General features: G+C 43.9%; 2 protein-coding genes and 1 pseudogene across 8 annotated transcripts in view; 1 reads left to right on the forward strand and 2 right to left on the reverse strand.

The window, feature by feature from the left end:
- Nucleotides 1-138: 138 nt before the first annotated feature.
- On the reverse strand, nucleotides 139-16,138 carry TMED6 (transmembrane p24 trafficking protein 6). Of its 3 annotated transcripts, XM_053605359.1 has the most exons (5): nucleotides 13,947-16,129; nucleotides 13,509-13,756; nucleotides 11,957-12,083; nucleotides 9,205-9,353; nucleotides 139-2,152 (listed from the first exon to the last, which is right to left on the reverse strand). In XM_053605359.1, the coding sequence occupies exons 2-5, from the start codon at nucleotides 13,719-13,721 to the stop codon at nucleotides 1,919-1,921; spliced, it is 723 nt and encodes a 240-aa protein (XP_053461334.1). In that variant the 5' UTR covers nucleotides 13,722-13,756; nucleotides 13,947-16,129; the 3' UTR covers nucleotides 139-1,918. The 3 variants fall into 3 exon arrangements, with proteins under 3 accessions (XP_053461334.1, XP_053461329.1, XP_053461319.1); XM_053605354.1 differs by having other exon boundaries at nucleotides 139-2,149; nucleotides 13,509-16,138; XM_053605344.1 differs by having other exon boundaries at nucleotides 13,509-16,129.
- On the forward strand, nucleotides 5,855-7,327 carry LOC128596048 (high mobility group protein B1-like; annotated as a pseudogene). Its single transcript, XR_008383053.1, has one exon. The product of XR_008383053.1 is annotated as a high mobility group protein B1-like (transcript).
- Nucleotides 16,139-16,414: 276 nt separating the features above from the next.
- TERF2 (telomeric repeat binding factor 2) overlaps nucleotides 16,415-25,814 on the reverse strand; it is a 37,548-nt gene continuing 28,148 nt past the window's right edge. For 2 of the 4 annotated variants that reach the window (XM_053605076.1, XM_053605056.1), the window contains 3 exons: nucleotides 24,335-24,420; nucleotides 20,178-20,221; nucleotides 16,415-17,571 (listed from right to left, as the gene is read on the reverse strand). In XM_053605076.1, coding sequence (XP_053461051.1) covers nucleotides 17,413-17,571; nucleotides 20,178-20,221; nucleotides 24,335-24,420 — 289 coding nt within the window. In that variant the 3' untranslated portion in view covers nucleotides 16,415-17,412. The remainder of the gene's footprint in view (nucleotides 17,572-20,177; nucleotides 20,222-24,334; nucleotides 24,421-25,814) is intronic. The other 2 variants (XM_053605066.1, XM_053605086.1) reach the window with 2 other exon arrangements.

Consider the following 25,814-nt stretch of genomic DNA (forward strand, 5'->3'; position numbering starts at 1 on the left):
CTCAGCCTCCCAAGTAGCTGGGACTACAGGCACCTGCCACAACACCCAGCTTTGTTTTTTTGTTTTTTTTTTGCAGTTTTGGCCAGGGCTGGATTTGAACCTGCCACCTCCGACATGTGGGGCCGGTGCCCTACTCTGTTGAGCCACAGGCGCAGTCCCCAGCTATTTTTTTTTTTAGAGATGGGGGTTTCACTCTCGCTCAGGCTGGTGTCGAACTCCTGAGCTGAAGCATTCCACCTATCTCAGCTTCCCAAGTGCTGGAATTACAGGCGTGAGCCACCATGCCTGGCCAATTCATCCCCCCAACCCCCCGCCTTTTTTTTTTGAGGCAGAGTCTCAGTCACCTTGGGGTTGAGTGCTGTGGCGCCACAGCTTACAACAACTTCAAACTCTTGGGCTCAAGTGATCCTCTTGCCTCAGCCTTCCGAGTAGCTGGGACTATAGGCCCCCATCATAAAGCCTCACTGTTTTTTATATTTTTAGTAGAGATGGGTCTGGCTCTTGCTCAGGCTGGTCTCTAACTCCTGAGCTCAAGGGATCGTTCCTCCTTGGCCTTCCAGAGTGCGATGATTACAGGCTTGAGACACCATTCCTGGCTCATCCAGGTATTCTGTACATTAAATGCTATGTGATGTGGAAGGAAAATGGGTTCAGACCCCAGTTCTGCCACCTTACCAGTGTATGGGCTTGGATAAGTCATCGAGCTTTAATAACCTTTATTTTCTTTTTCTGTTTTAAAAAACAATTAAAAATACAGCTTTATCCATCTACCTAAAAATAGTTCTTAGAATTGGAAATCATGATTTGTGAAGCATCAAGCATAGTGGCTGGGAAATGATACGTGTTACAAAATGATAGGAGTTATTTTTATATTGGATATAGTATGTATTTCTGTTACTAAGTATTGGCTTTTATGAGTATAATTTGCTTATGTAATCTTGTTTTTTACAAGTTGTTTTCTCAATCTTCCTTTTCTTGGATGGGATGACCCCAGGCTAAAATGTTTTTTCTTCACTTTGATTTTATCAAAAATAATTTGACTGGACTACATTAAAAGTCCTAATCAGAGACCCTGAAATAAAAATTTAGCTGCTGCTTCCTTTCCCAAGTTTCCTAAAATTATTTTAGCATTGTAAAAATATTTTTTAAATCAGTAATGTTTTATAGACAAAAACTGTTCAAGAAAAGTTTCTAATAAATACATTGCTAATTTTTTACTCTAAAGGTGACATCTCTAAAAAGAAAATATTTTCAACTACAAAAAGGCACTCTACCAACTCCTGCTTTTATGTACAAGCAAACTTCATTTTGGTCCATCTTTTTTAACTCTTCTCCCTTCTAAGATTTTCTTTTAATACCTAAGTAGATTCTATGAATGTTAAGGGCCTGTTACATGATGAACAGTATTTTTTTTCCTTTTTTATTTTTATTTTTTGAGACAGTCTTCACTGTGTCGCCCTAGGTAGAGTGCCATGGTGTCACAGCTCACAGAAACCTCAAATGCTTAAGCTTGGGCTTAAGCGATTCTCCTAAGTAGCTGGGACTACAGGTGCCCACCACAACGCCTGGCTATTTTGGGCGGGTGGAGAGGGCTGTAGTTGTCACTGTTTGGCAGGCCTGGGCTGGATTCGAACCCACCAGTTCTGGTGCACATGGCTGACACCCTAGCCGCTGAGCTACAGGCACCAAGCCAGATGAACAGTATTTTGATATTAGAATTTAATATGTACCTTAAATAGCCAGCTCCCAAACATTTTTTGTTATTTATTGCTATTTTCTTCATACAGGAGTTCAATAAACTAAAATATTAACAAGGGAGATTTTTTTTCCCCCAGGACTTTACAAAGCCAATTTGACCATAATTTTGACTAAGTTTCTGCAGAGAAGACAAGAGCCAGGGAGCTGTCATGCACCTTGCTTAGCACCTTGGCTTCTTTGTGTCTGTAGTTGTTGGATCACTGAAAAGACGCTTCAAGAAATACAGCTGCAGGATCCCAGAAAGAATAATTACAAGGCTTTGGGCTGTTGACCACCAGTTCACATAGTTATAATTTGACTGGAGAAGAAAAAAGTCAGCCATTTTTCTCATCCGGGCAAAGTTGTAGTAGCGCCACATGTGAAAGATATTGTTCTGCACCTTTCGTGTACTCTGCTGTGGGAGAGAAAATAGATTTTTTTTTCTCCTTCCACCGTGCAGCCTCAATTGCATGCTCACCAGCACCACCCAAGTTATCTGTAAATTGAATAATTTACTCATAACATTTGAAGATACATAATACAGTTGATGAGTACTGTTACTGTATTTGAAAAATGGTCTGCCCATTAGTGTTTTTTTCTTTTTTATTGTTTCTTTTTTTTAACCCTCTCATTGGTACTAGGATGGAACTTTTTCTAGTTTTGTTTATTTGTTTTTTGAGACAGAGCTCACCTTGTCACTGTTGGTAGAGTGCTATGGCATCAAAGCTCACAGCAACCTCAAACTCTTTGGCTTAAGTGATCCTCTTGCCTCAGCCTCCCAAGTAGCTGGTATTACAGGGCACCTGCCACAATGCCTGGCTATTTTTTAGAGGTCTTGCTCTGGCTCAGGCCCGTCTTTAATTGCTGAGCTCAAGCAATCCACCCACCTCAGCCTGCCAGAGTGCTAAGGTTACATACAGGTGTGAGCCACTGCGCCCCGCTTTTTTTTTTTTTTGAGACAGAGCCTCACTTTGTTGCCTGGATAGAGTGCCATGGTTTCATAGGTCAGAGCAACCTTAAACTCCTGGGGTCCAAGTGAAACTCAGACCTCAGCCTCCTGAGTAGCTGGGACTATGGGGGCCTGTCAGAAGACCAGGCTCATTTTTCTATTTTTAGTAGACGTAGGGTCTCACTTTTGCTCAGGCTGGTCTGAAAACAGTTCAAGCAATCCACCTGTGTCAGCCTCCCAGAGTGCTCAGATTATAGGTATGAGCCACTACATCTGGCCAACTCTTTTTTTTTTTTTAATTTTTACACTGAAAAATTTTAGTTCTCCAACTATAGCACTAGATTTAGACATGTATGCAGCACTTTTTTTTTTTTAGACAGAGTCTCACTTTGTTGCTCTCTGTAGAGTGCTATGGCATCACAGCTTACAGCAGGCATCCTCAAACTTTTTAAACAGGGGGCCAATTCACTGTCCCTCAGACCGTTGGAAGGCTGGACTATATAGTTAAAAAAAACAACTATGAACAAATTCCTATGCACACTGCACATACCTTATTTTGAAGTAAAAAAAAACAGGAACAAATACAATCACACCGCCTCATGTGGCCTGCGGGCTGTAGTTTGAGGACCCCTGGCTTACAGCAACCTCAAATTCCTGGGCTCAAATAATTCTCTTGCCTCAGACTCCCAAGTAGCTGGGACTATAGGTGCCCACCACAACACCTGGCTATTTTTAGAAATGAGGTTTCACTGTCGCTCAGGCTGGTCTCAGAAGTCACTGTCACTCAGGCTGGTCTCAGAAGTCACAAGCTCAGGTGATCACTCACCTTGGCCTCTCAGAGGGCTAGGATTACTGGTGTGAGCCACGGAGCCTGGCCTTAGCACATGATTTCTTATACTCTCTGTATATGTTAGAAGACAAGAAGCCATACTGTCTCTTGCCAGTACTGAACTCTGTCATTGCAGCACAAAAACACACATAGACAACACAAGGTCTAACAGTTAAGTTTGTGAACTCACTCTAAGAAAAGTGCTGCATATCTCATTGCTGATTCTCACTATGGTCACTTCAAAGTAGTCTGCTTGGGAAGCTATGCACAGATGCCAGTGTCTAGTCCACCCTTCAAAGCAATTTTGGAACTCTTTCTGGAATGAATGTCGAGCTGTCATTGCACACAAAAACATGCAACATAGCTGGCGTTTTGGCAGGTGCCTGTGGTCTCAGCTACTTGGGAGGCTGAGGCAAGAAAATCGCTTAAGCCCAGGAGTTTGAGGTTGCTGTGAGCTGTGATGCCACAGCACTCTACTGAGGGTGATGTAATGAGACTGTGTCAAAAAAATTTTTTTTAATTAAAATTCTTTTCCTTTTGCTGCTGTACTTTAGTCACAGAATTTTTTTTTATATAGAGTTTGTCATGCTGTCTTCCCTAAAGTTGTCTTAGATTAGGCCATCCTAGATGTGTTTGTGTTTTTAATGTGGCTGAGAAGTTACAAAATTAAAAATAGCTTCAGCCAATAATGGTGAGTGTAAAAAGCCACTCTCACTCAGAGCCAACTCTTGGTACATACTATTGTTTGGCACTTCTGAGCAGTTTTTCAGAGCTAGCCAGTTATACCTTAAATAAAATTCTATTACTGTTCAAAAAAAAAAAAAAAGCACGTGGGCAGCGCCTGTGGCTCAGTGAGTAGGGCGCCAGCCCCATATACTGAGGGTGGCGGGTTCAAACCCGGCCCTGGCCAAACTGCAACAAAAAAATAGCCAGGTGTTGTGGCAGGCGCCTGTAGTCCCAGCTGCTTGGGAGGCTGAGGAAAGAGTCACTTAAGCCCAAGAGTTTGAGGTTGCTGTGAGCCGTGTGACGCCACAGCACTCTACCGAGGGCGGTAAAGTGAGACTCTGTCTCTACAAAAAAAAAAAAAAACACGTAACAATAAGGAACATCATTCAGGAAGACATCACCACATAGTGCCACAAATATTCCTGAGACACTGATATACCAAGGTTTTCAAACCTTATTGAGTTGTTTGTACAGTGCTGCCAGCATATTTGCATGGTGGCAATTTGCAAACTTAATTGTCAGCTTCCCAAGGGGAGTACTTTGAAGATGACTATAGTTATATTCAGCAATTAAGTACATAATACTTTTTCTGCAATGAGTTTGCAAATTTGTCAGACCATCTGCAAATAAAACTTCCTTATACAGAAATGGGTGGTGAGCTTTTATGCATCAAGGAGACGATCAAGAAAGTGAAAAGTCTGCTATGGTGGCTCACGCCTGTAATCCTAGCACTCTAAGAGGCCGACGTGGGTGCATTGCTTGAGCTTAGGAGTTCAAGACCAGCCAGTGGAGCAAGAGCAAGGCCCTGTCTTTAAAAAATAGCCCAGCATTGTGGCAGGCGCCTGTACTTCCAGCTACTTGGGAGGCTCAGGCAAAAGGACTGCTTGAACCCAGGAATTTGAGGTTGCTGTGAGCTCTGAGGTTCTGCTCTTGGCACTCTACCCAAAGCAACAGAATAAGACTGTCTCAAAAAAAAGAAAAAGAAAAAATGTGAAAAGACATCCCACAAATTAGGCTAAAATATCTTTAAATTATATGTCTGACAAAGGACTTGTATCCAGAATATGTAAATAACTACTATAACTCAACAATAAAAAAGACAACCCGATTTAAAAATGGGCAAAGGATATGAACAGACATTTCTGCAAAGAAGATATACAGATGGCTTATATGCACAGGAACAGATCCTTGACATTATTGTTAGGGAAATGCCACTCGAAACCACAAGACATCACTTCACAACCTCTAGGCTAGCTATCAAAAAAGTAACAAGTGTTGGCAAGGATATGGAAAAATTAGAATCCTTATATGCTGCTAGAAAGAGTTTAACATGATTTAGCCACTGTGGAGAACAGTGACAGCCACTTCTAGGGATACAGAAATGAAAACATGTTAACACAACTTGTACACAAATGTTCACAGCAGGTAGCCAAAAGGTGGAAACAACCCAAACGTCCATCAACCAAGGAATGGGTAAATAAAATGTATATCCATATGATACAATATTATTCAGCAATAAAAAGAATAAAGTACATAAAAGGAATTATATACTTTTAAAACTGATAAACAATTTATATGCCATACACTTTTTTTTTTTTTGAGATAGAGTCTTACTTTGTTGCCCCTGGTAGAGTGCCGTGGCATCATAGCTCACAGCAACATCAAACTCTTGGGCTCAAGCCATTCTCTTGCCTCAGCCTCTCAAGTAGCTGGGACTATAGGCGCCCAACACAATGCCTGGCTGCATAGACTATTTTTTAAATTTTTTGTAGAGATGAGGGTCTTGTGTTTCCCAGGCTCATCTTGAACTCCTCCTGGCCTCAAGTGAGCCTTCCACCTCAGCCTCCCTTGAGTACTAGGATTACAGGCTTGAGCCACCACGCCTGACCTATATATCATTTTCAAGTGTACAAAATGTACAATTTACACAGCCATTGCAGTACATTGAGCTCCATAGAGACAGCACAGGGGCAAGTGAGAGCTGGACGGGCACTGGACGACTCTGTGCCTCGCTAAGGAAAAATAACTAAACATGAGCAAAGGCGATCCTAAGAGGCTGAGAGGCAAAATGTCATCATATGCATTCTTTGTGCAAACTTGTCGGGAGGAGCCCAAGAAGAAGCACCCAGATGCTTCAGTCAACTTCTCAGAGTTTTCTAAGAAGTGCTCAGAGAGTTAGAAGACCATGTCTGCTAAAGAGAAAGGAAAATGTGAAGATACGGCAAAGGCGGACAAGGCCCGTTATGAAAGAGAAATGAAAACCTATATCCCTCCTAAAGGGGAAACAAAAAAGAAGTTCAGATCACAATGCACCCAAGAGGCCTCCTTCAGCCTTTTTCTTGTTCTGTTCTGAGTATCGCCCCCAAATCACAGGAGAACATCCCGGCCTATCCATTGGTGATGTTGCAAAGAAGCTGGGGGAGACGTGGAATAACACTACTGCAGATGACAAGCGGCCTGATGAAAAGAAGGCTGCAAAGCTGAAGGAAAAATACGAAAAGGATATTGCTGCATACCGAGCTAAAGGAAAGCCTGATGCAGCGAAAAAGGGAGTCGTCAAGGCTGAAAAAAGCAAGAAAAAGAAGGAAGAGGAGGAAGATGAAGATGAAGAAGATAATGAATACATTGGTTCTAGTGCAGTTTTTTTTTCTTGTCTATAAAGCATTTAACCCCCCGGTACACAACTCACTCCTTTTAAAGAAAAAATTGAAATGTAAGGCTGTGTAAGATTTGTTTTCAAACTGTACAGTGTCTTTTCTTTTTTTTTGCAGTTTTGGCCCAGGCCGGGCTTGAACCCACCACCTCCTTGAGTATATGGGGCTGGAGCCCTACTCCTTGAGCCATAGGCACCACCCTGTACAGTGTCTTTTTTTGTATAGTTAACACACTACCAAATGTTTCTTTAGATAGCTCTGTCCTGGTGGTATTTTCTTTCTTTTTTTTTTTTTTTTGTAGAGACAGAGTCTCACTGTACCGCCCTCGGGTAGAGTGCCGTGGCATCACACAGCTCACAGCAACCTCTAACTCTTGGGCTTACGCGATTCTCTTGCCTCAGCCTCCCGAGCAGCTGGGACTACAGGCGCCCGCCACAACGCCCGGCTATTTTTTTGTCGCAGTTTGCCTGGGGCTGGGTTTGAACCCGCCACCCTCGGCATATGGGGCCGGTGCCCTACTCACTGAGCCATAGGTGCCGCCCCTGGTGGTATTTTCAATAGCCACTAACCTTGCCTGGTACAGTATGGGGGTTGTAAATTGGCATTTAAAGCAGGTTCTTGGTGCACAGCACAAATTAATTATATATGAGGATGGTAGTTTTTTAATCTTCAGTTATCTCTGATGCAGCTTATATGAAATAATTGTTGTTCTGTTAACTGAATACATTGCAGCTGTTTTGTTCACATTCTGAATGTTTCTAAGTAAATACAATTTTTAAAAAATGTACAATTAAAAGTGTAGGGTGGTGCCTGTGCTTCAGTGGGTAGGGTGCTGGACCCATATTTTGAGGATAGTGGGTTCAAATCCAACCCCAGCCAAATTGCAACCAAAAAATAGCTGGGTGTTGTGGTGGGCGCCTATAGTCCCAGCTACTCAGGAGGCTGAGGCAAGAGAATCGCCTAAGCCCAGGAGTTGGAGGTTGCTGTGAACTGTGACGCCAAAGCACTTTACTGAGGGTGATGAAGTGAGACTGTCTCTATAATAAATAAATAAATGAATAAATAAAAGTGTACCATGTAAAGTACTGATGTGTATACTACAATATGGATGAACTTTGAAAACATGCTAAGTAAAAGAAGCTACACATAAAAGGCCACCTACTGTATGATTCCATTTATGTGAAATGTACCATCCTGAAATGTACAGAACAGGCAAGTCTATAGAGACAGAAAGTAGAATAGTGATTACCAGGCCGGAGGGAGGTGTAGGTCATAGGGGAATGGTGAATAAGAGGTACAGGGATTTGGGGAGGATGTTGAAGCTGTAATGGAATAAGATGCTGGTGATGGTTACACAACTTTGTACTAAAAACCACTGAACTGTCCTCTTTAAAATGGTGTAAGACAGGGCGGCACCTGTGGCTCAAAGGGGTAGGGCGCCGGCCCCATATGCCAGAGGTGGCAGGTTCAAACCCAGCCTCGGCCAAAAACTGCCAAAAAAAAAAAAAATAGTGTAAGATATATATCAATTAAGAGGTGGGCTGGGTGCTGTGGCTCACACTTATAATCCTAACCCTCTGGGTGGCTGAAGCGGGTGGATTCCTTGGGCTCAGTTTGACACCAGCCTGAGCAAGAGTGAGACCCTGTCTCTACTAAAAGTAGAAAAAAAACTTAGCTGGGCATGGTGCTGCAGCTATGAGCTATGACCAAGGTCAATAGAATGATAATCTGTCTCAAAAACAAAAGAAAAAAAGCAATGGGCCAGATTTGGCTTGTGGGCTGTATTTTGCCAACCCTGGAATAAACTAAGTGAGAAATATCAAGAATGCCTAGTCATGAAAATTTATTAAAAGATTGAAATCGGGGCGGCGCCTGTGGCTCAAGGAGTTGGGCACCAGTCCCATATGCTGGAGGTGGCGGGTTCAAACCCAGCCCCGGCCAAAAACCACAAAAAAAAAAAAAAAAAAAAGATTGAAATCGAAAAGGAAAATAAAAATATTCAAATCCTCTTCCCTGTTTGGTTTCTACCAAAGTGAACCCCCACTGAAATGGAATTATTCCCATAATTTTTTTTTTTTTTTGCAGTTTTTGGCTGGGGCTGGATTTGAACCTGCCACCTCCAGCATATGGGGCTGGTGCCCTACCCCTTTGAGCCACAGGCACCGCCCTATTCCCATAATTTTAATCTTCTCTCCAAATTTAAAACCAGTTTTTACAGACGTTTTTACCCACAAAACATACCCTTACAGATGTTTTTACCCACAAAACATACCCTTACAGATGTTTTTACCCACAAAACATACCCTTACCTCAATTGCATCCAAAGTATCATTCAGTTTTTTTCTTTCATTCTGTTTGTGGTCCATCTCCAGCCCCTCATAGAAGACTCCAAAGTTGAGGTACACTTGCACAGAACCAAAGTGATTTTGCTGATTGTTTAGACAAAGCTGATAAAAACCTGTAGGAAATTCCTAGGTCATTAGCAAGTCTCTGGTTTCCCACCCTTTATTAAGGTTTCCCTAGAGTAGTGATTTTTTTTTCGTTTTGTTTTGTTTTGAGACAGAGTCTCATTTCGTCACCCTCGGTAGAGTACGGTGATGTTATAGCTCACAGCAATCTTACACGCTGGGGCTCAGGTGATCCTCTTGCCTCAGCCTCCCAAGTAGCTGGGACTATAGGCACCTGCCACAACACCTGGCTATTTTTTAGAGATGGGGTCTCTGCTTTTGCTCAAGCTGGTCTCAGACTCCAGAGCTAAAGGATTTTTTGTTTTTTTGAGACAGAGTCTCACTTTGTCAACCTTGGTAGAGTGCTGTGGCATCATAGCTCACAGCAACCTCAAACTCTTAGGCTCAAGTGATCCTCTTGCCTCAGCCTCCTGAGTAGCTGGGACTACAGGCATAAGAGCACTGATTTTCAACCAGTGTGTCATGAGAGGATCTTAGGTGTGCTGCAAAAATTTTTAAAGATCGTAAATTATTTTTGAAAGAAGTTCAAAGTACAGTTAGTATATTCTTTTCTTTCCTTTTTAACTCTTTTTTGATCAACATAATGTAAGTGTGTTGCAGAAGTTTAAGTCCAGGTTGAAGTGTGCTGGGAGATATAAAAGGTTGAAAAGCACTGCTCCAGAGATACTGCTCTCCAGTTTTAGAATTTCTACTACACCAGCTTCTTAGGCAGAACAAAGATCCCATTTTTGACATGGTGGATACTGATCTTATATGAAACTTATTTTTAATATTACTTAAAATGGTGCGGTAGCTCATGCTTGTAATCTTAGCACTCTGGGAGGCTGAGGTGGGTAGATTGCTGGAGCTGAGGAGTTCAAGACCAGCCTGAGCCAGAGCAAGACCCCTGGCTCTACTAAAAATAGAAAAAAAAAGAAAAAATCTAGGTGGGCATTGTGAGCACCGGTAGTCCCAGCTACTCAGGAAGCTGAGGCAAGAGGATCACTTGAGCCCAGGAGTTTGAGGTCGCTAAGAGCTATGAGGCCAAGGCACTCTACCAAAGGTGAAAGTGAGACTCTGTCTAAAAAAAAAAATTACTGCCAGATGCGGTGGCTCATGCCTGTAATCCCAGCACTTGGGAGGCCAAGGCAGGTGGACTGCCTGAGCTCACAAGTTCAGGACTAGCCTGAGCTACAGCAAGAACCCATCTCTAAAATAGCTGGGCATTGTGGCGGGCACCTATAGTCCCAGCTATTTGGAAGGCTGAGGCAAGAGAATCACTTAAGCCCAGGAGTTTGAGGTTGCTGTGAGCTATGATGGCACAGCACTCTACCAAAGATGACAAAGTGAGACTCTGTCTCAAAAAAAAAAAAAAATTACTTAAAATGTTATTTTCTTAAATTTTAGTAACTTTTTTCCATACTGGTAGAAAACAGTATTTTTTCCCTCTTTTCTAACCACATGACATTTTTTTTTTTAAGAGACAGAGTCTAACTTTGTCACCCTTTGTCAACCTAGAGTGTTGTGGCATCACAGTTCACAGCAACCTCCAGTTCTTGGGCTTAGGCGATTCTCTTGCCTCCCAAGTAGCTGGGACTACAGGCGCCTGCCACAATGCCTAGCTATTTTTTTGTTGCAGTTTGGCTGGGGCCGGTTTGAACCCACCACTCTCGGTATATGGGGCTGGTGCCCTACCCACTGAGCCACAGGCACCACCCACCACATGTCATATTAAGAAACTCCTGCTGAATGGATTGAGTTGAAGTGAAGAGCATTGTGTTTGCTGGCTCCTTGTATACCTTTATAGCTGGAGATACCATCCTGAACTTGAAACTAGGAGAGAATTTGATGCATTCACTGTGAATGAAAGAAACCATCCTGATGCAGTAATTGCCTACAAGGTGTTCTGTATGATAACTGATGGTTTGGGGGTACATATGTATCTGTTGACTAGAGTTGGTTCTCAACTTGGCATGGCCTCCCTTTGTATGTGAGGGTTCAGGGAGGTGGAAAAGTAGATGGTGGGATTAGAAAGGTGTGGCAGTTTTCCAAAGTCCAAATGATTGACAGGCACAGGATTATCTGATGCCTGTTGAGGAGTCTGTCTTTTATAGCATACCTGGGTGATAAGGAGGGCAGTTAAGACAGACTTGTGCTGTCCAAAGTGGGACAGGCTTGATTTGGCTGTAGGACTATTTTGGCTGCCAAAATGCTTTGTTGTGGATATCTTTTGTTCTGAATCTGCTTTTAGCAACTGACTTAAGTGTTCTGATGTCTGGTAAGAAATGCTTCCTTCATTAATTGGAATTCTGTATTATAAGTGGGTTTCTCTGTTTTGGTCACTTTCCCGGAATCTGATCAGTTGGAGATGATGAGATGTAAGTGAGCTGCTGAAAACTAGAGTCACTATTGTCACCTACAGACCTGCCAAACTGCCAGGGGACTGACTTTGACATCCTTGGACATCAGCAGTCTCTAGGAACACTGTAGTTTTAGTGTTAAAGGCTGAATTAATTTTCCTGCTGTTCCACCACCTGTATGTACTTCCGCATTATTTTCCCTATTTCATAGAAACTTATGATATATTACAATAGCTGGAGTGATAAAAACAGACCTGTCTCTTGGGTAGAGAAGTTAATCTGGCCCCGAACATCCCGGGAGGTGTCTATGAGGAAACCCTGTGGGGTATATGCAGTGGCAGCAACATGCCGGTCATGTGACATCCCCAGTGTCCGCTGAACCTGTCAAGACACATCAAAGAAGCAAAGACCCTACTACATCACTAAGATACCAGCTGAGTGGTGACACCCCACGGTCACTAGTACAGTTCTCAATCTGGGTAGGTACTGTCTAACTAACCTTCTGGGATTTGGAACTGAATGCAGTTCTTAGTTGTCACACTGATGGTGTTGGAGAGGGGACACAGTGATGTTAAACATCTGCAGTGTCATATAGCGGGAACAAAGAATTGCCTAAAATACTAACAGCACCCTGCAGATAAAGAAGATAGGTTTTGTTCAGAACCCACAGCTGGTGTGGATCAGTTGAAATGTGTGATGCTGGCTGGAGTTCTTGGCTGAACTTCCTTGGTGGTTGAGTTTCCTGGAGGTGTCCCAGATTTGGGCATTCACCCTCAGAAGCAGGCACTTGTTCCCAAGCTGGATCTTGATAAGCCCGGGTTACAGTGAGCTGGCTAGAACCTACTGTTCTAATATAAAGTCAGAGATAAGAAAAAGTTCTGATAAGCTAATTTAAAATAAATTTTAAGTTACAGTTTAGTGGAGTAAAATCAACATAGTCTATTACTATGTAAACAAAAATAGGCAAGTTAACATGTTCCTAAGATAAACAACAAAAGGAATGAATGGCCTCTAACTTTAATACCCAGCTGGCCATCCTGGAACAGTGTAGTGTCTGGGTGAAAGAACTTGCCGTATGAACAGGTGACCTTCCTTACTATAAAACCAGGATTGGCCAATAGAGAAAACTTGAACTAGTGATTTCCAATTTGCTGGAATTACCCTTAAAGGTAGGAGAGCAGATGTTGCTCCCCCACACCTATAAACTGAAGCAGCTTTCTCTGAAATCTCTGAATCAATTTCCAAAGTACCCTATCCATGTCATTTTAGTATTTTAAGAATGTATTCCCTTACTTCTTATCCCCAAATGCAAGTAAACACGATGATTACCTTTCCAGAAAGAGGCGCCCTGTTTGTCCCATGGCTCTGACAACACTTCTTTTTCTTTTTTGGAGACAGTCTTACTTTTGTCACCCTTGGTTAGAGTGCTGTGGCATCACAGCTTACTGCAACTTCATACTCTTGGGCTGAAGCCATTCTCTTGCCTCAGCCTCCCAAGTAGCTGTGATTACAGGTACCCACCACAATGCCAGCTATTCTTTAGATATGAGGTCTTGCTCTGGCTCAGGCTGCTCTCGAACTCATGACCTCAGACAAGCCACCCACCTTAGCCTCCCAGAGTGCTGGGATTACAGGAATGAGCCACCGCGCCCAGCCTAACCACACTTCTGGAACACCATATGTTTGAACTTCCGTTGGTGATTATTCATCTGAGCATTTTCCTCTAACCCTTTAAAACCAGATGCACTTTACAGGACAGAAAGAAAAAGAAAAAAGCCCCAACTATGGCCAGAGAAGCCCACATACCTCATAACTGAAATAGAAGTATCCAGTCTGGTGGGCAAATTGCCAAAAACATTCTGTGCCTCCTGGAGGGATCATGATGGCAAAGTCATGTCGATCAGCTCCACGGAACAGTGGCTGGTCCCCAGAGCCACTTAGGGGTTCTGTCTTTTGGCTCCTAGCAGAAGTCACTAGATTCAGAAGCACCAGCCCAGCCCCAAGGAGCAAAGGGAACATGCTGTTTTCTGGAGATGCCTCTGCAGGTGAACTGCCTGCAGCCCAGTGGAACCCAGTAGTTGAGACAACCACCAGGGTAATCATTAACACCACGAGTCACAGTTAGGCCAACTTTAGGGCCATGCATAGACATTCAGTAATAGAACTGCCAAGATATGCCCATGTTTGGCTCATAGAAAGAGGTTTTGCGTTCCCCTCAAAAGCTCAATGACTTTCCAAACCTACTTCATGGGTGCTGGGTAGGATCTACTATTCAGAAGAGACTGTCATCTGTCCTGTGGGCTGTCAGTTTTCAGTTCTTACTTCTTTACAATAAAAAATTGGGTTAAGTTTATTTACAACCATAAAGTTGGCTGGGCTGATGTTCCTCTTATTCATGGCAAATTGTTAGGAGATAGTGTTCCTATAGAACAAATCAGGCAAAAAAAAACAAATCAGGCTATACCTGCTTCAGCGGACTTCTCCCTGCCCAATGCTACAACTCAGCAAAGCACAGCATGTGTGTGCACTAGCTGCAAGGGATGAGTGACAACATAGTGGTGAAACCCTCTGCCCACAGACCTCTTCTGCTACCTTCCTCCTGATCCATCCATCTAAAGCAGTGGTTCTCACCCCTCCTAATGCTGTGACCCTTTAATACAGTTCCTGTGCGTCACGACCTCAGCTTCTCAAGTTGAGAACTGCTGATCTGAAGTAATCCAAACCCACTTAGAGACTATTCTATTCAATAATATTCACTCTTTCTTCTTTTATCCATGACTTCTCCAGCACTCACAAGCAGAAAATGTCCTACCTAAAACCCACTCAAAGACTATTGTGTTGTTCAAACCTTCAATCTTCTTTTATTCATGACTTCAACTCCCACTGACTTCATGGCAGGCACTGAGCTGAGAGACTTACCTGCATCTTATTTCATATCTATTTTTACCTGGAAGGAGGTGCTGTGAGCTTCCGTCTCAGAAATAAGGATATTGACATTGAAGAGAGTCAGGTGACCGGTTCACAGTCCCACTAGCCCTGATGGGGGCTCATGCTCTTCACCACCAAGACTATGTTTCTGAAACTGGCAGTCTCTGAGTTATGACAATGTCTAAACATTTTTATTGTAGCCATAATCTTAAAAAACAAAACAGCATTAGCAACTTGTAGCCAAGAATTTTTCAGAATTCATCACATTGGCTCCAAGCCTCACAAGCTAATAAAGCAGAAAATAAGAGTTTATAAATGTGGTTCAGTTCTAGCTAAGGCCAGACGACATCACAGTGCTCTGGAAGGACAACTGCTCTGCAGCAGTCAAGCTCAAGGGAGAGTAGAAGAGGCTGGGACCAACTCTTAGTATATGTGGCACAGGCCTCCCTCATCGACTTCCACCACTGCCACACTCCTAACACTACTCAAGTTATGATTCAGCAAAGCAATCATCACTTTGTGGTCTTACAGTTCTACAGAAGCTGTAAGCATAGATTTAGGTTTGTACACATTTTAGTAATGTGGCAGGTCAACACTAAAGTTACGTGAAGGGTGGTACCTGTGGCTCAAGGAGTAGGGCGCCGGTCCCATGTGCCAAGGTGGCGGGTTCAAACCCAGCCCCAGCCAAAAACCACACACACACACAAAAAATCTTAAAGTTACGTGAAAAATTAACTTAGCATTTCTTTTTTTTTGAGGCAGAGTCTTATTTTGTCACCCTCAGTAGAGTGCCATGGTGTTAGTACACAGCAACCTCAAAGCTCTCCTGGGCTCAAGAGATCCTCTTGACAGGTGGTGCCTGTGGCTCAAAGGAGTAGGGCACTGGCCCCGTATGCCGGAGGTGGCGGGTTCAAACCCAGCCCTGGCCAAAAACTGCAAAAAAAAAAAGAAAGAAAGAAAAAAAAAAATCCTCTTGCCTCACCTTCCTGAGTAGCTGGGAATACAGGTGCAGCCACATTGCCTAGCTACAAGAGAGATGGGGGTCTCTCTCTTGCTCAAGTCTGGTCTCGAACTCCTGACCTGAGGTAATCCACCCGCCTCAGCCTCCCAGAGCACTTCTTATAGGCATGAGCCACATCGCTCAGCTGACTTAGCACTTCTCAAGTTTGAGAAACACTGAGGTACTTCTAAAAATGCATCACAGTTTCACCCTTCAACCTACAACAAAAAATCTAAACTAATAATGTTGAGTTGTGGGGAGAAAAGCGTCTGGCTTGGAAAGAGACCATGCCTGCCTGCAATCAGAAAGTAGGTAGGTCACTATGAAAGTATCAAGCAGGCTTGCCTGGCTATTTTTTGTTGCAGTTGTCTTTGTTGTGTAGCAGGCCCGGGCTGGTTTCAAATCTGCCAACCCCAGTGTATGTGGTCAGTGCCCTAACCACTGACCTACAGGCGCTGAGCTGACATCAGCTTTTTTTTTTTTGCAGTTTTGGCCGGGGCTGGGTTTGAATCCGCCACCTCTGGCATATGGGGCCAGCGCCCTACCCCTTTGAGCCACAGCCACCACCCATGACATCAGTTGTTTTTTTTTTTTTTTTTGCCATTTTTATCCAGGGCTGGGTTTGAACCCCCCACCTCCGGCATATGGGGCCAGTGCCCTACTCTGCTGAGCCACAGGCACTGCCCGACATCAGCTTTTTGATCAAATAGTTCAACAAAGTTTGTTCAACCTTTTGGTACCTCCATCTAGGGATACATGTGCTGCAATTAAACAGCTATTTACATTTGAGAGAAGCAAGACTTTAATGAAGAATGCTACAAGTATGGACAATAATTAGTTCTCATTATTTTAAAAAAAGATTACAGAAAACACCTTACTGAAATTGTTTGCTAAAAAGACAGTCTTCAAGGATGTCCAAGAGAGACAGCAAGCACAACACAGTACAAAAGGAGAAGGGAATGTTGAATTCCAGTGCAAGACACTAATACAGCACGATCAGGGAAATCAGGTGGAAGCAACCACTTCACAAAGAATGGCATTAGGCATTTATATTCAATCAAGATTTTTTTTTAAGCTTTAAAATTCCAGCAGAAGGAAAGGAATTGGGAAAAGAGGCAGGGGGTGAGAGTGCTAAGCTTATCTACAGTCAACGTTTTACCAAAATACATACTGGTTCAACCACATGAGAAGTGGAGGACAAACCTGCCTACATAGCCCGGCAGATATTAAGAGCAAATGCCGAGGCAGTCAGATCTAGGGTCGTCATAACTGGCTAAGCTGTTTTGAAAGGGAATCTCCACGAGGACTGGTCTCCCATCACCACGGGCTCAGAACAGAGTTCCTTTGCATTTGCATCACAAGTCCAAAACCTTACGTGGAACAAGTTCACTCCAAACAATGTTCATGTCGCCGGTTTTAACAGGTCATAGAGTCATAAGTGGCTCCTAATAGACTCCACCATTTTCTAGGAGAAGGTTCTATAGGTTATCGGGGATTTAAATTTAAGCAAACCACTAAAGAAGGGCAACACTAATGATATTCTGGCACTGTACAAGCTGTGTGCCTGTCATCTCTGCCAAGTACATGGGTGAACTTGGCTTTGCTTCTTAGCTCCATGATCTCCAACGAAAATCATGATGAAATGGAAGTGGAACCTCCCCCACGTGGAAGGAGGTTGCCCAAATTCTCATCCCAGCCCAGCTTCTGAAAGAAACAGCAAACTATCAGGAGCTATTATTAGGAACCATGCTCCTGTGAATTCTGTGGAAATGAAAGCCTGTTTCAGTTTATGCCAAGTTTTCTCATGGTCCGCCAGCGATCCTTAATCATCACAGCTGTTCGGTTAACAAATGGGTAATTTTTAGAAATGACAGCCCAGTTTCCTTCCCCGTATTTCTGCACTCCAGCCTTGATCCACTCACTTTCTTCTACAGTCCACTTCTGCAAAAGAAAACCAAAAGATTGATTAAAACCTTTCTCTTCACGTAGGTACCTTCTCGCCAATAGAGTGATGAGGTAAATTCAAAAATCCTAGAATTCTCTGAACCTCAAAGCAGGGTTTATGTTTTTATTTATTTATTTTTTGTGAGACAGAGTTTCACTTTGTCACCCTCGGTACAGTGCCTTGGCATCATAGCTCACAGCAACCTCAAACTCTTGGGCTCAAGTGATTCTCTTGCCTCAGCCTCCCAAGTAGCTGGGAGTACAGGCACCTACCACGACACCCGGCTATTTTTAGAGATGAGGTCTTGCTCTGGCTCAGGCTGGTCTCGAACTGTGAGCTCAGGCAATCCACCTGCCTTGGCCCCCAGAGTGCTAGGATGACAGGCATGAGCCACCACACTCAGCCTATGTGTGTATATATATATATATATATACATTTTGTTACCCTCAGTAGAGTACCATAGCGTCATAGCTCACTCTTGTGCTCAAGAGTGGCGCCTGTCGCTCAGTGAGTAAGGCCCCAGCCCCATATACCTAGGGTGGTAGGTTCAAAACTACAACAAAAAAATAGTCAGGCACTGTGGTGAGTGCCTGTAGTCCCAGCTACTTGGGAGGCTGAGGCAAGAGAATCGCTTAAGCCCAGGAGTTAGAGGTTGCTGTGAGCCGTGACACCACAGCACTCTACCCAGGGCCATAGCTTGAGGCTCTGTCTCAAAAAAAAAAAACAAAACAACTCTTGTGCTCAAGTGATTCTCTTGCCTAGGCCTCCCAAGTAGCTAGGACTACAGGTGCCTGCTGCAACACCCAGCTATTTTTCTTTTTGTTGTTGTTGTCATTGCTGTTTGGCAGGCCCAGGCTGGGTTTGAACCCACAGGCCCTGGTATATGTAGCCAGTGCCCTAGCTGCTGAGCTACAGGCGCTGAGCCCCGGCCTATATTTTTATTTATTTTTGAGACAGTCTCATTTTGTTGCCCTCGGTAGAGTGCCAGGGTGTCATACTCTTGGACACAAGCAACCTCAAACTCTTGGGCACAAGCAATCCTCTTTCCTCACACCCCTCCCAAGTAGCTGGAATGACAGGCAGGCACCAAAACACCTGGCTATTTTTTATTTTTTTTTGTAGAGACAAAGTCTCACTTTACTGCCTTCGATAGAGTTCCATGATGTCACAGGACTCACAGCAACCTCCAGCTCTTGGGCTTCCACGATTCTCCTGCCTCAGCCTCCCGAGCAGCTGGGACTACAGGTGCCCGCCACAACGCCCAGCTATTTTTTGGTTGCAGTTCAGCCACGGCTGGGTTTGAACCCGCCACCCTCGGTATATGGGGTTGGCGCCCCACTCACTGAGCCACAGGCGCCACCCTACCTGGCTATTTTTTTTTTTTATTTATTTTTTATTTTTTTGTAGAGACAGAGTCTCACTTTATGGCCCTTGGTAGACTGCTGTGGCCTCACGCAGCTCACAGCAACCTCCAACTCCTGGGCTTAAGCGATTCTCTTGCCTCAGCCTCCCGAGTAGCTGGGACCACAGGCGCCTGCCACAACGCCCGGCTATTTTTTGGTTGCAGTTTGGCCGGGGCCGGGTTTGAACCCGCCACCCTCGGTATATGTGGCCGGCGCCTTACTGACTGAGCCACAGGTGCCGCCCCACCTGGCTATTTTTTAAAGATAGAGTCTCACTCTTGCTCAGGCTGATCTTAAACTCGTGAGCTCAGCCTCCCAGAGCGGGTTTATGTTTTTAAAACATAGTGAACGCTGTAGATCTGGATATTTAATAATTCTCAATGTCCTGCCATTTCATCCTCAAGAATCACTTCTGTGGCTCGGCGCCTATTGCTCAGTGGTTAGGGCGCTGGCCACATATACTGGGGCTGGCGGGTTTGAACCCAACCTGGGCCTGCCAAACAACAATGACAACTACAACAATAAAAATAGCTGGGCATGGGCGGCGCCTGTGGCTCAGTCGGTAAGGTGCCGGCCCCATATACCCGAGGGTGGCGGGTTCAAACTCAGCCCCGGCTGAACTGCAACCAAAAAGAGCCAGGCGTTGTGGCGGGCGCCTGTAGTCCCAGCTACTCGGGAGGCTGAGGCAAGAGAATCGCTTAAGCTCAGGAGTTGGAGGTTGCTGTGAGCTGTGTGAGGCCACGGCACTCTACCGAGGGCCATAAAGTGAGACTCTGTCTCTACAAAAAAAAAAAATAGCTGGGCGTTGTGGCGGGTGCCTGTAGTCCCAGCTACTGGGGAGGCTGAGGCAAGAGAATCGCTTAAGCCCAAGAGTTTGAGGTTGCCATGAGCTGTGACGCCATAGCACTCTACCAAGGGCAACATGGTAAGACTGTCTCAAAAAAAAAAAAAAAAAATCAGTTCTGTGTTCTGGACTTCAAAGGTCTTATGTTGTCCCCTGTCCGGAAAGTGTGTCAGACTTCTGTCCTCCTAGGTGTTTCTTCAAGAAAATGACTATTACTTTAACTTACTTGGAAATATTTAAAAATCTCAAAAAAGATTTTTACTGGGTACATGGGTAGTCCATTCCTATGAGACAGGGGCTTATTTTACCTCTGCTCTACCCATCTAGCCAGTTTTGAGAAAGAATTTTAAATTACCTGCTTTTTTGTTACACTGGTTGGATGATCTTCATCTGATGCTGCTGGAAAACATTAAAAGGAGACTCATTTCAGAGATCACCTTTCTCTGTACAAACCATGAGAAAAAGACACAGAAAGTCTCCATAGAGAAAACCTGATTCAAATTTCACAAGCATTGAGAAGAGAAAGGACATTACTAAAGGATAATTTACTTTTGTCCTTTGTTTGTAAACACCATTCAGTCCATGAGAATCTGTTCAATGCAAGTGTACTTTATAGGCACTCAGTAAATGCTGAATGCTGGCTAATGGTGGATTTTTAGCTTTTTAATAAAACTAACATTATTTTTTGTTTTTTGTTTTTTTTTATTTATTTATTTTTTTTGTAGAGACAGAGTCTCACTTTATGGCCCTCGGTAGAGTGCCGTGGCCTCACACAGCTCACAGCAACCTCCAACTCTTGGGCTTAAGCGATTCTCTTGCCTCAGCCTCCCGAGTAGCTGGGACTACAGGCGCCCACCACAACGCCCGGCTATTTTTTGGTTGCAGTTTGGCCGGGGCCGGGTTTGAACCCGCCACCCTGGGTATATGGGGCCGGCGCCTTACCGACTGAGCCACAGGCGCCACCCTATTTTTTGTTTATTTGGTATTTTTTTGTGAGACAGTCTCCGTCGGTTGCCCTGGGTAGAGTGACGTGGCTTCATCATAGCTCACAGCAAGTTCAAACTCCTGGGCTCAAGTGATCCTCTTGCTGCAGCCTCCTGAGTAGCTGGGACTACAGGTGCCTGCCACAGTGCCTAGCTTATTTTTCTATTTTTAGCAAAGATAGGGTCTCATTTTTGCTCAGTCTGGTCTTGAACTCCTGAGCCCAAGGCCTCCTACCTTGACCTCCCAGGCATGAGCCACCATTCCCAACCATCAAGATGATTTTTTAAAAGGCTAGAGGCCATAGGAGAGAATATATGCAAAAAACACACAGGCTGGCTCGGTGTCCATAGCACAGTGGTTACGGCGCCAGCCCCATACACTGAGGGTGGCGGGTTCAAACCCAGCTCAGGCCAGCTAAACAAATGCAACAAAAAAAAAGCTGAGCGTTGTGGTGGGTGCCTGTAGTCCCAGCTACTTGGGAGGCTGAGGCAAGAGAATCACTTAAGCCCAATAGTTTGAGGTTGCTGGGAGCTGTGATGGCTCTCTACCAAGGGTGACATAGTGAGATTCTGTCTCCAAACAAACAAACAAAAAAAGACACAGGCAATTTTAAGCCAACAGATGCCAGTTAAAAGGCAAAGTTACATAAACATCAACCTTGCTACAGTGTCTGCCACCCTCTTAAGCACCGTCTCTGAACCAATTGAAGAAGATGGCTCTATAAAGGGATTTTCTTGTAAATATCCTTAGCCTTCCCAGTAGCTGGGACTACAAGTGTGTGCCAACACTCCCAGCTAATTTTTCTATTTTTTTGTAGAGACAGGCTCTCACTTTGCTCAGGCTGGGCTATCTATAATCCTGAACTCTTGAGCTCAAGGAATCCTCCTGCCTCAGCCTCCAGAGTAGCTGGGACTTCGGGCATATGCCATCAAACTCAGGTAACTTGTTATTTTTTTCTTTAGAGATGAGGTCTTTAGAGATTCTATGTTGCCCAAGCAGGATCTGAACTCTTGGCCTCAAGTTATCTTTCTGTCTTGGCCTCCCAAAGTGCTGGTATTACAAGCGTGAGCTATAGAACCTGGCTATTATTTACATTTAAATTATGGAAGTAGTTCATACTATGGTGGAAGCAGATTTTTTTATTTTTGCAGTTTTTGGCCGGGGCCAGGTTTGAAACTGCCACCTCCAGTATATAGGGCTAGCGCCCTACTCCTTTGAGCCACAGGCGCCCTACTCCTTTGAGCCACTCTTTCCCACCCTGGAAGCAGATTTCTAAAGCTAATATATCTAGACCGCACTGGAAGCAGATCTTTTCTAGAATTTTTGTATCAATTTGTTTTAAAACATTTGATGTTGGTTGGGCACAGTGGTTCATGCCTGTAATCCTAACACTCTGGGAAGCCAAGGTGGGAGGATCCCTTGAGCCCAGGAGTTCAAGACCAGCCTAAGCAAAGCAAGACCCTATCTCTACTAAAAACAGAAAAACTAGGCGGTGTTGTGGTGGGTGCCTATCGTTCCAACTTCTTGGGAGACTGAGGCAGGAGGATCACTTGAGCCCAGCAGTTTGAAGTTGCTGTGAAGCCAGACTGACACCATGGCACTCTACCCAGGGCAATAGAGTGAGATTCTTCCTCAAAAAAAGTAAATAAAAATAGGGCCAGGTGCAGTGGTTCACGCCTATAATTCTCACAGTTCAAGATCAGCCCGAGCCAGAGTGAGACCTCATCTCTAAAAATAGCTAGGCATTGTGGCGGTCGTCTATAGTCCCAGCTACTTGGGAGGCTGAGGCAAGGGAATCACTTAAGGCTCCTTGCCTGTGGCTCAAACGGCTAAGGCACCAGCCACATACACCTGAGCTGGCAGGTTCGAATCCAGCCTGGGCCTACCAAACAACAATGATGGCTCCAACAAAAAATAGCTGGGTATTGTGGTGGGCACCTGTAGTCCCAGCTACTTGGGAGGCGGAGGCAGGAGAATCACTTGAGCCCAGAAGTTGGAGGTTGCTGTAAGCTGTGATGCCATGGCACTCTACCCAGGGCAACAGCTTGAGGCTCTGTCTCAAAAAAAAAAAAAAAAGAGAGAGAATTGAGTAAGCCCAAGAGTTTGAGGTTGCTGTGAGCTATGGTGCTGTGGTACTCTATTGAGGGCAACAAAGTGAGTCTTTGTCTCCCAAAAAACAAATAAATAAATAAGGCCAGGCAAGGTGGCTCAAGCCTGTAATTCTAGCACTCTGGGAGGTCAAGGCGAGTGGATTGCTTGAGCTCACAAGTTTGAGACCAGCCTGAGCAAGTGAGACCTGTCTCTACCAAAAGTAGAATAACTGGCTGGGTGCCCAGAGCTCAGTGGTTAGGGTGTTAGCCACATACACCAGGGCTAGTGGGTTTAAACCCAACCTGGGCCTGCTAAACAACGACAATTACCACAAAAAATAGCCTGGTGCTGTGGTGGGTGCCTCTAGTCCCAGCTACTTGGGAGGTTGAAGCAAGAGAATCACTCAAGCCCAAGAGTTTGAGGTTGCTGTGAGCTGTGACACCATGGCACTCTACCGAGGGCCACAAAGTGAAACTCTGTCTCCAAAAAAAAAACTGAGGCAAGAAGATTGCTGGAGCCCAAGTTTGGGATTGCTGTGAGCTATGCTGCCACAGCACTTTACCCAGGGAGACAGCTTGAGATTGTCTCAAAATAAATAAATAAATAAAAATAACAAATAAATAAAACAATAAAATATTTAATGCCATTTTAATTGTTTTTCTGTTACTGCTTCCATTTTCCATGTTATCTTGATCTTGCTAACTACATTTCAGCCAGTGAAGGTATTTCGAGGACAAAACCTCTGAGACTGGCAAAGGATTAGTATTGCATGTTGTAAAGATCTTTACAGCCCCCTTCAAATGAAGGTTTAGCAGTTAGTTATTTCCACTAGAATACAAAATATGTGGTGAGAGAGATTCTGATGCAAATGCTGTGAAGTTATTATTAAATAATTATGGAAAAGTAAAGTTTCGTATCTTAGAAAAAATTGTATATGTAGAAACTGGTAAAACATTTTTAAACAGGAAATGCAGGGAATGAACTGAACTCTAACTACCATGTCTAATTAAAAGATGTTAGGAATAATATCAATTAAATATCACGAAGTTATTAAAAGAAAATCAGAATTTTTCTTAAAATAAAAGTCTTGCTTTATGGTCTATCTTTTTTTTTTGCAGTTTCTGGCTGGGCCTGAGTTTGAACCCGCCACCTCCGGCATATGGGGCTGGCGCCCTACCCCTTTGAGCCACAGGCGCCGCCCCACTTTTTTTTTTTTTTTTTTTAAAGCTTAAACAGGATCTCAGAGCTGTTACAGCCTCTGTTGTTTAATGAGAAAAGACATAAAACTGACTCTTCGGAAATCAAAATAAGATCAGGAACTAAATTTAACTTTCTCTAATTTGGAGACCAGCAGTTTGTGGAATGTTAACATGACAGTAACATGCATCTCTATGTCAGCAAGCACCCAGGAGAGGCCAAGGAGAATGTACTGCTTACCCTGGACTGCAAACAGTTCGTTCTCTTCCACCCAAGTGTCTTTTTCTTCAACCCCATTAGAGTTGTTCCATTTGCCTTTGGATATTCTGAGGGGAGATTAATGAGAGGACACGGTGTCAAACAGTCATCCTAGATCATCCCACAGTCTGTCCTTCGCTCCCTGGAGTCCCATACTCCACTTCTCCCCGTTCTGTTCTGACCACTCGAGATTCACCTACTCAAACTCCCCATCCACTGTCCTTTTGTGCCCTTTCTCCTGGGCTGGCTAGACATCTCCATGTAACATCCTTGAAACTTCGCACTAAGTTTATCACCATCCCCCTCAAAAAATCTGCTCATTTTCCTGGGTATTTTTTTCATTTAGTTTTGAGTTTTTAAGGGTCTTTGTATTCATCTAACCTAGAATCTACAAACTCTCTTCCTGAGACATGCCCTGTCTTCCTGTCTGGACAGATGTCCCTTCCCTCCCGATACCTCTCGGTTAAGCCTATGGTGCCTTTCACCAGTATTACACTAGCCTCTTTTTTTTTTTTAAACATTATTCAAATTAATGAGCGTACAATATTCAAGTTACATTGTTCTCACTTCCAGAGTACTAGCCTCTTAATGGAGTCTGCCACTAGCCTCTTGGCCTTCCAAAGCCACCAGGACAATCATCCTAAAATTACATCCCTCCCCTATTCCTGATGGCTTCTCACTGCCTAAGCAGTGGAGGTTAAATGTCTATATTGGGGAGTCCAGACCATCCAGGCTGGCCCCCATCCGTTTCCTACCCACTGCTCCTCACCAGCTCCCTACCATACCCACACAAACGGCAGAGCCCCTCTGCTCCACTCCTTCCTCTAGAAGCTCTGCACTTTCCTGCCTCTCCCTATCCTGTTCCTTCTGCTTGGAAGTCCTTTCCCTGCCAAATGAAATCCCAGCCATCTTTCCAGGCCATCATTCCAACATACAAAGCTCCACTCCAGTGCCACAGCAGGGGCTTCCACTTTACCAACAGCCTTTTCACCCTGTACCCCAAACCAGGTAGACCTTGAAGGCAGGGGCCACATCTTCTTCTGTCTATCCAAACACCTAGCACAGTAACACCCTACCATGAGCTGGAGATCTATCAGCTAAATTAATATTGGAATCATTAAGGAGTCACAAAGGAAATATACCATCAAAGATTAAAATAACAAATAAGAATCTTTCCTATGAAAATGAAATGTTAAGTACTTGAGTATAGCCAAAAATAATCCCAAAGTTAGAAAATCATGAAAACCAAATTATTGAATGAAAATTATGACCTGCCTCTTCTAACTAACTTTAACCATGTTTACATGATTAATAATATAATTGCCCTGGGCACAGCACAAATCTGACCTCAGGATTATATCATCTTTTACAAAACAAACATGAAAAACATCTAAATTAAGAATTTTGAAGAATTTATAGAGATCAAAATGACCTGCAAAACTTGACCACGAGAGTAGAGACA

This window comes from Nycticebus coucang, chromosome 2, assembly GCF_027406575.1.
Source record: "Nycticebus coucang isolate mNycCou1 chromosome 2, mNycCou1.pri, whole genome shotgun sequence".
In the NCBI taxonomy this organism is placed as follows: Eukaryota; Metazoa; Chordata; class Mammalia; order Primates; family Lorisidae; genus Nycticebus; species Nycticebus coucang.

Bases quoted from the DNA above. Each gene is read 5' to 3' on its own strand.
- TMED6 (XM_053605344.1), bottom strand. From the start codon at position 13,805: ATGATTACCCTGGTGGTTGTCTCAACTACTGGGTTCCACTGGGCTGCA. The intron at 12,084-13,508 runs GTATGTGGGCTT...GTGTCTTGACAG, and splicing joins ACTTCTATTTCAGTTATGAG to GTTCAGCGGACACTGGGGAT. The intron at 2,153-9,204 runs GTAAGGGTATGT...TCTCTCCCACAG, and splicing joins ATACTTTGGATGCAATTGAG to CAGAGTACACGAAAGGTGCA.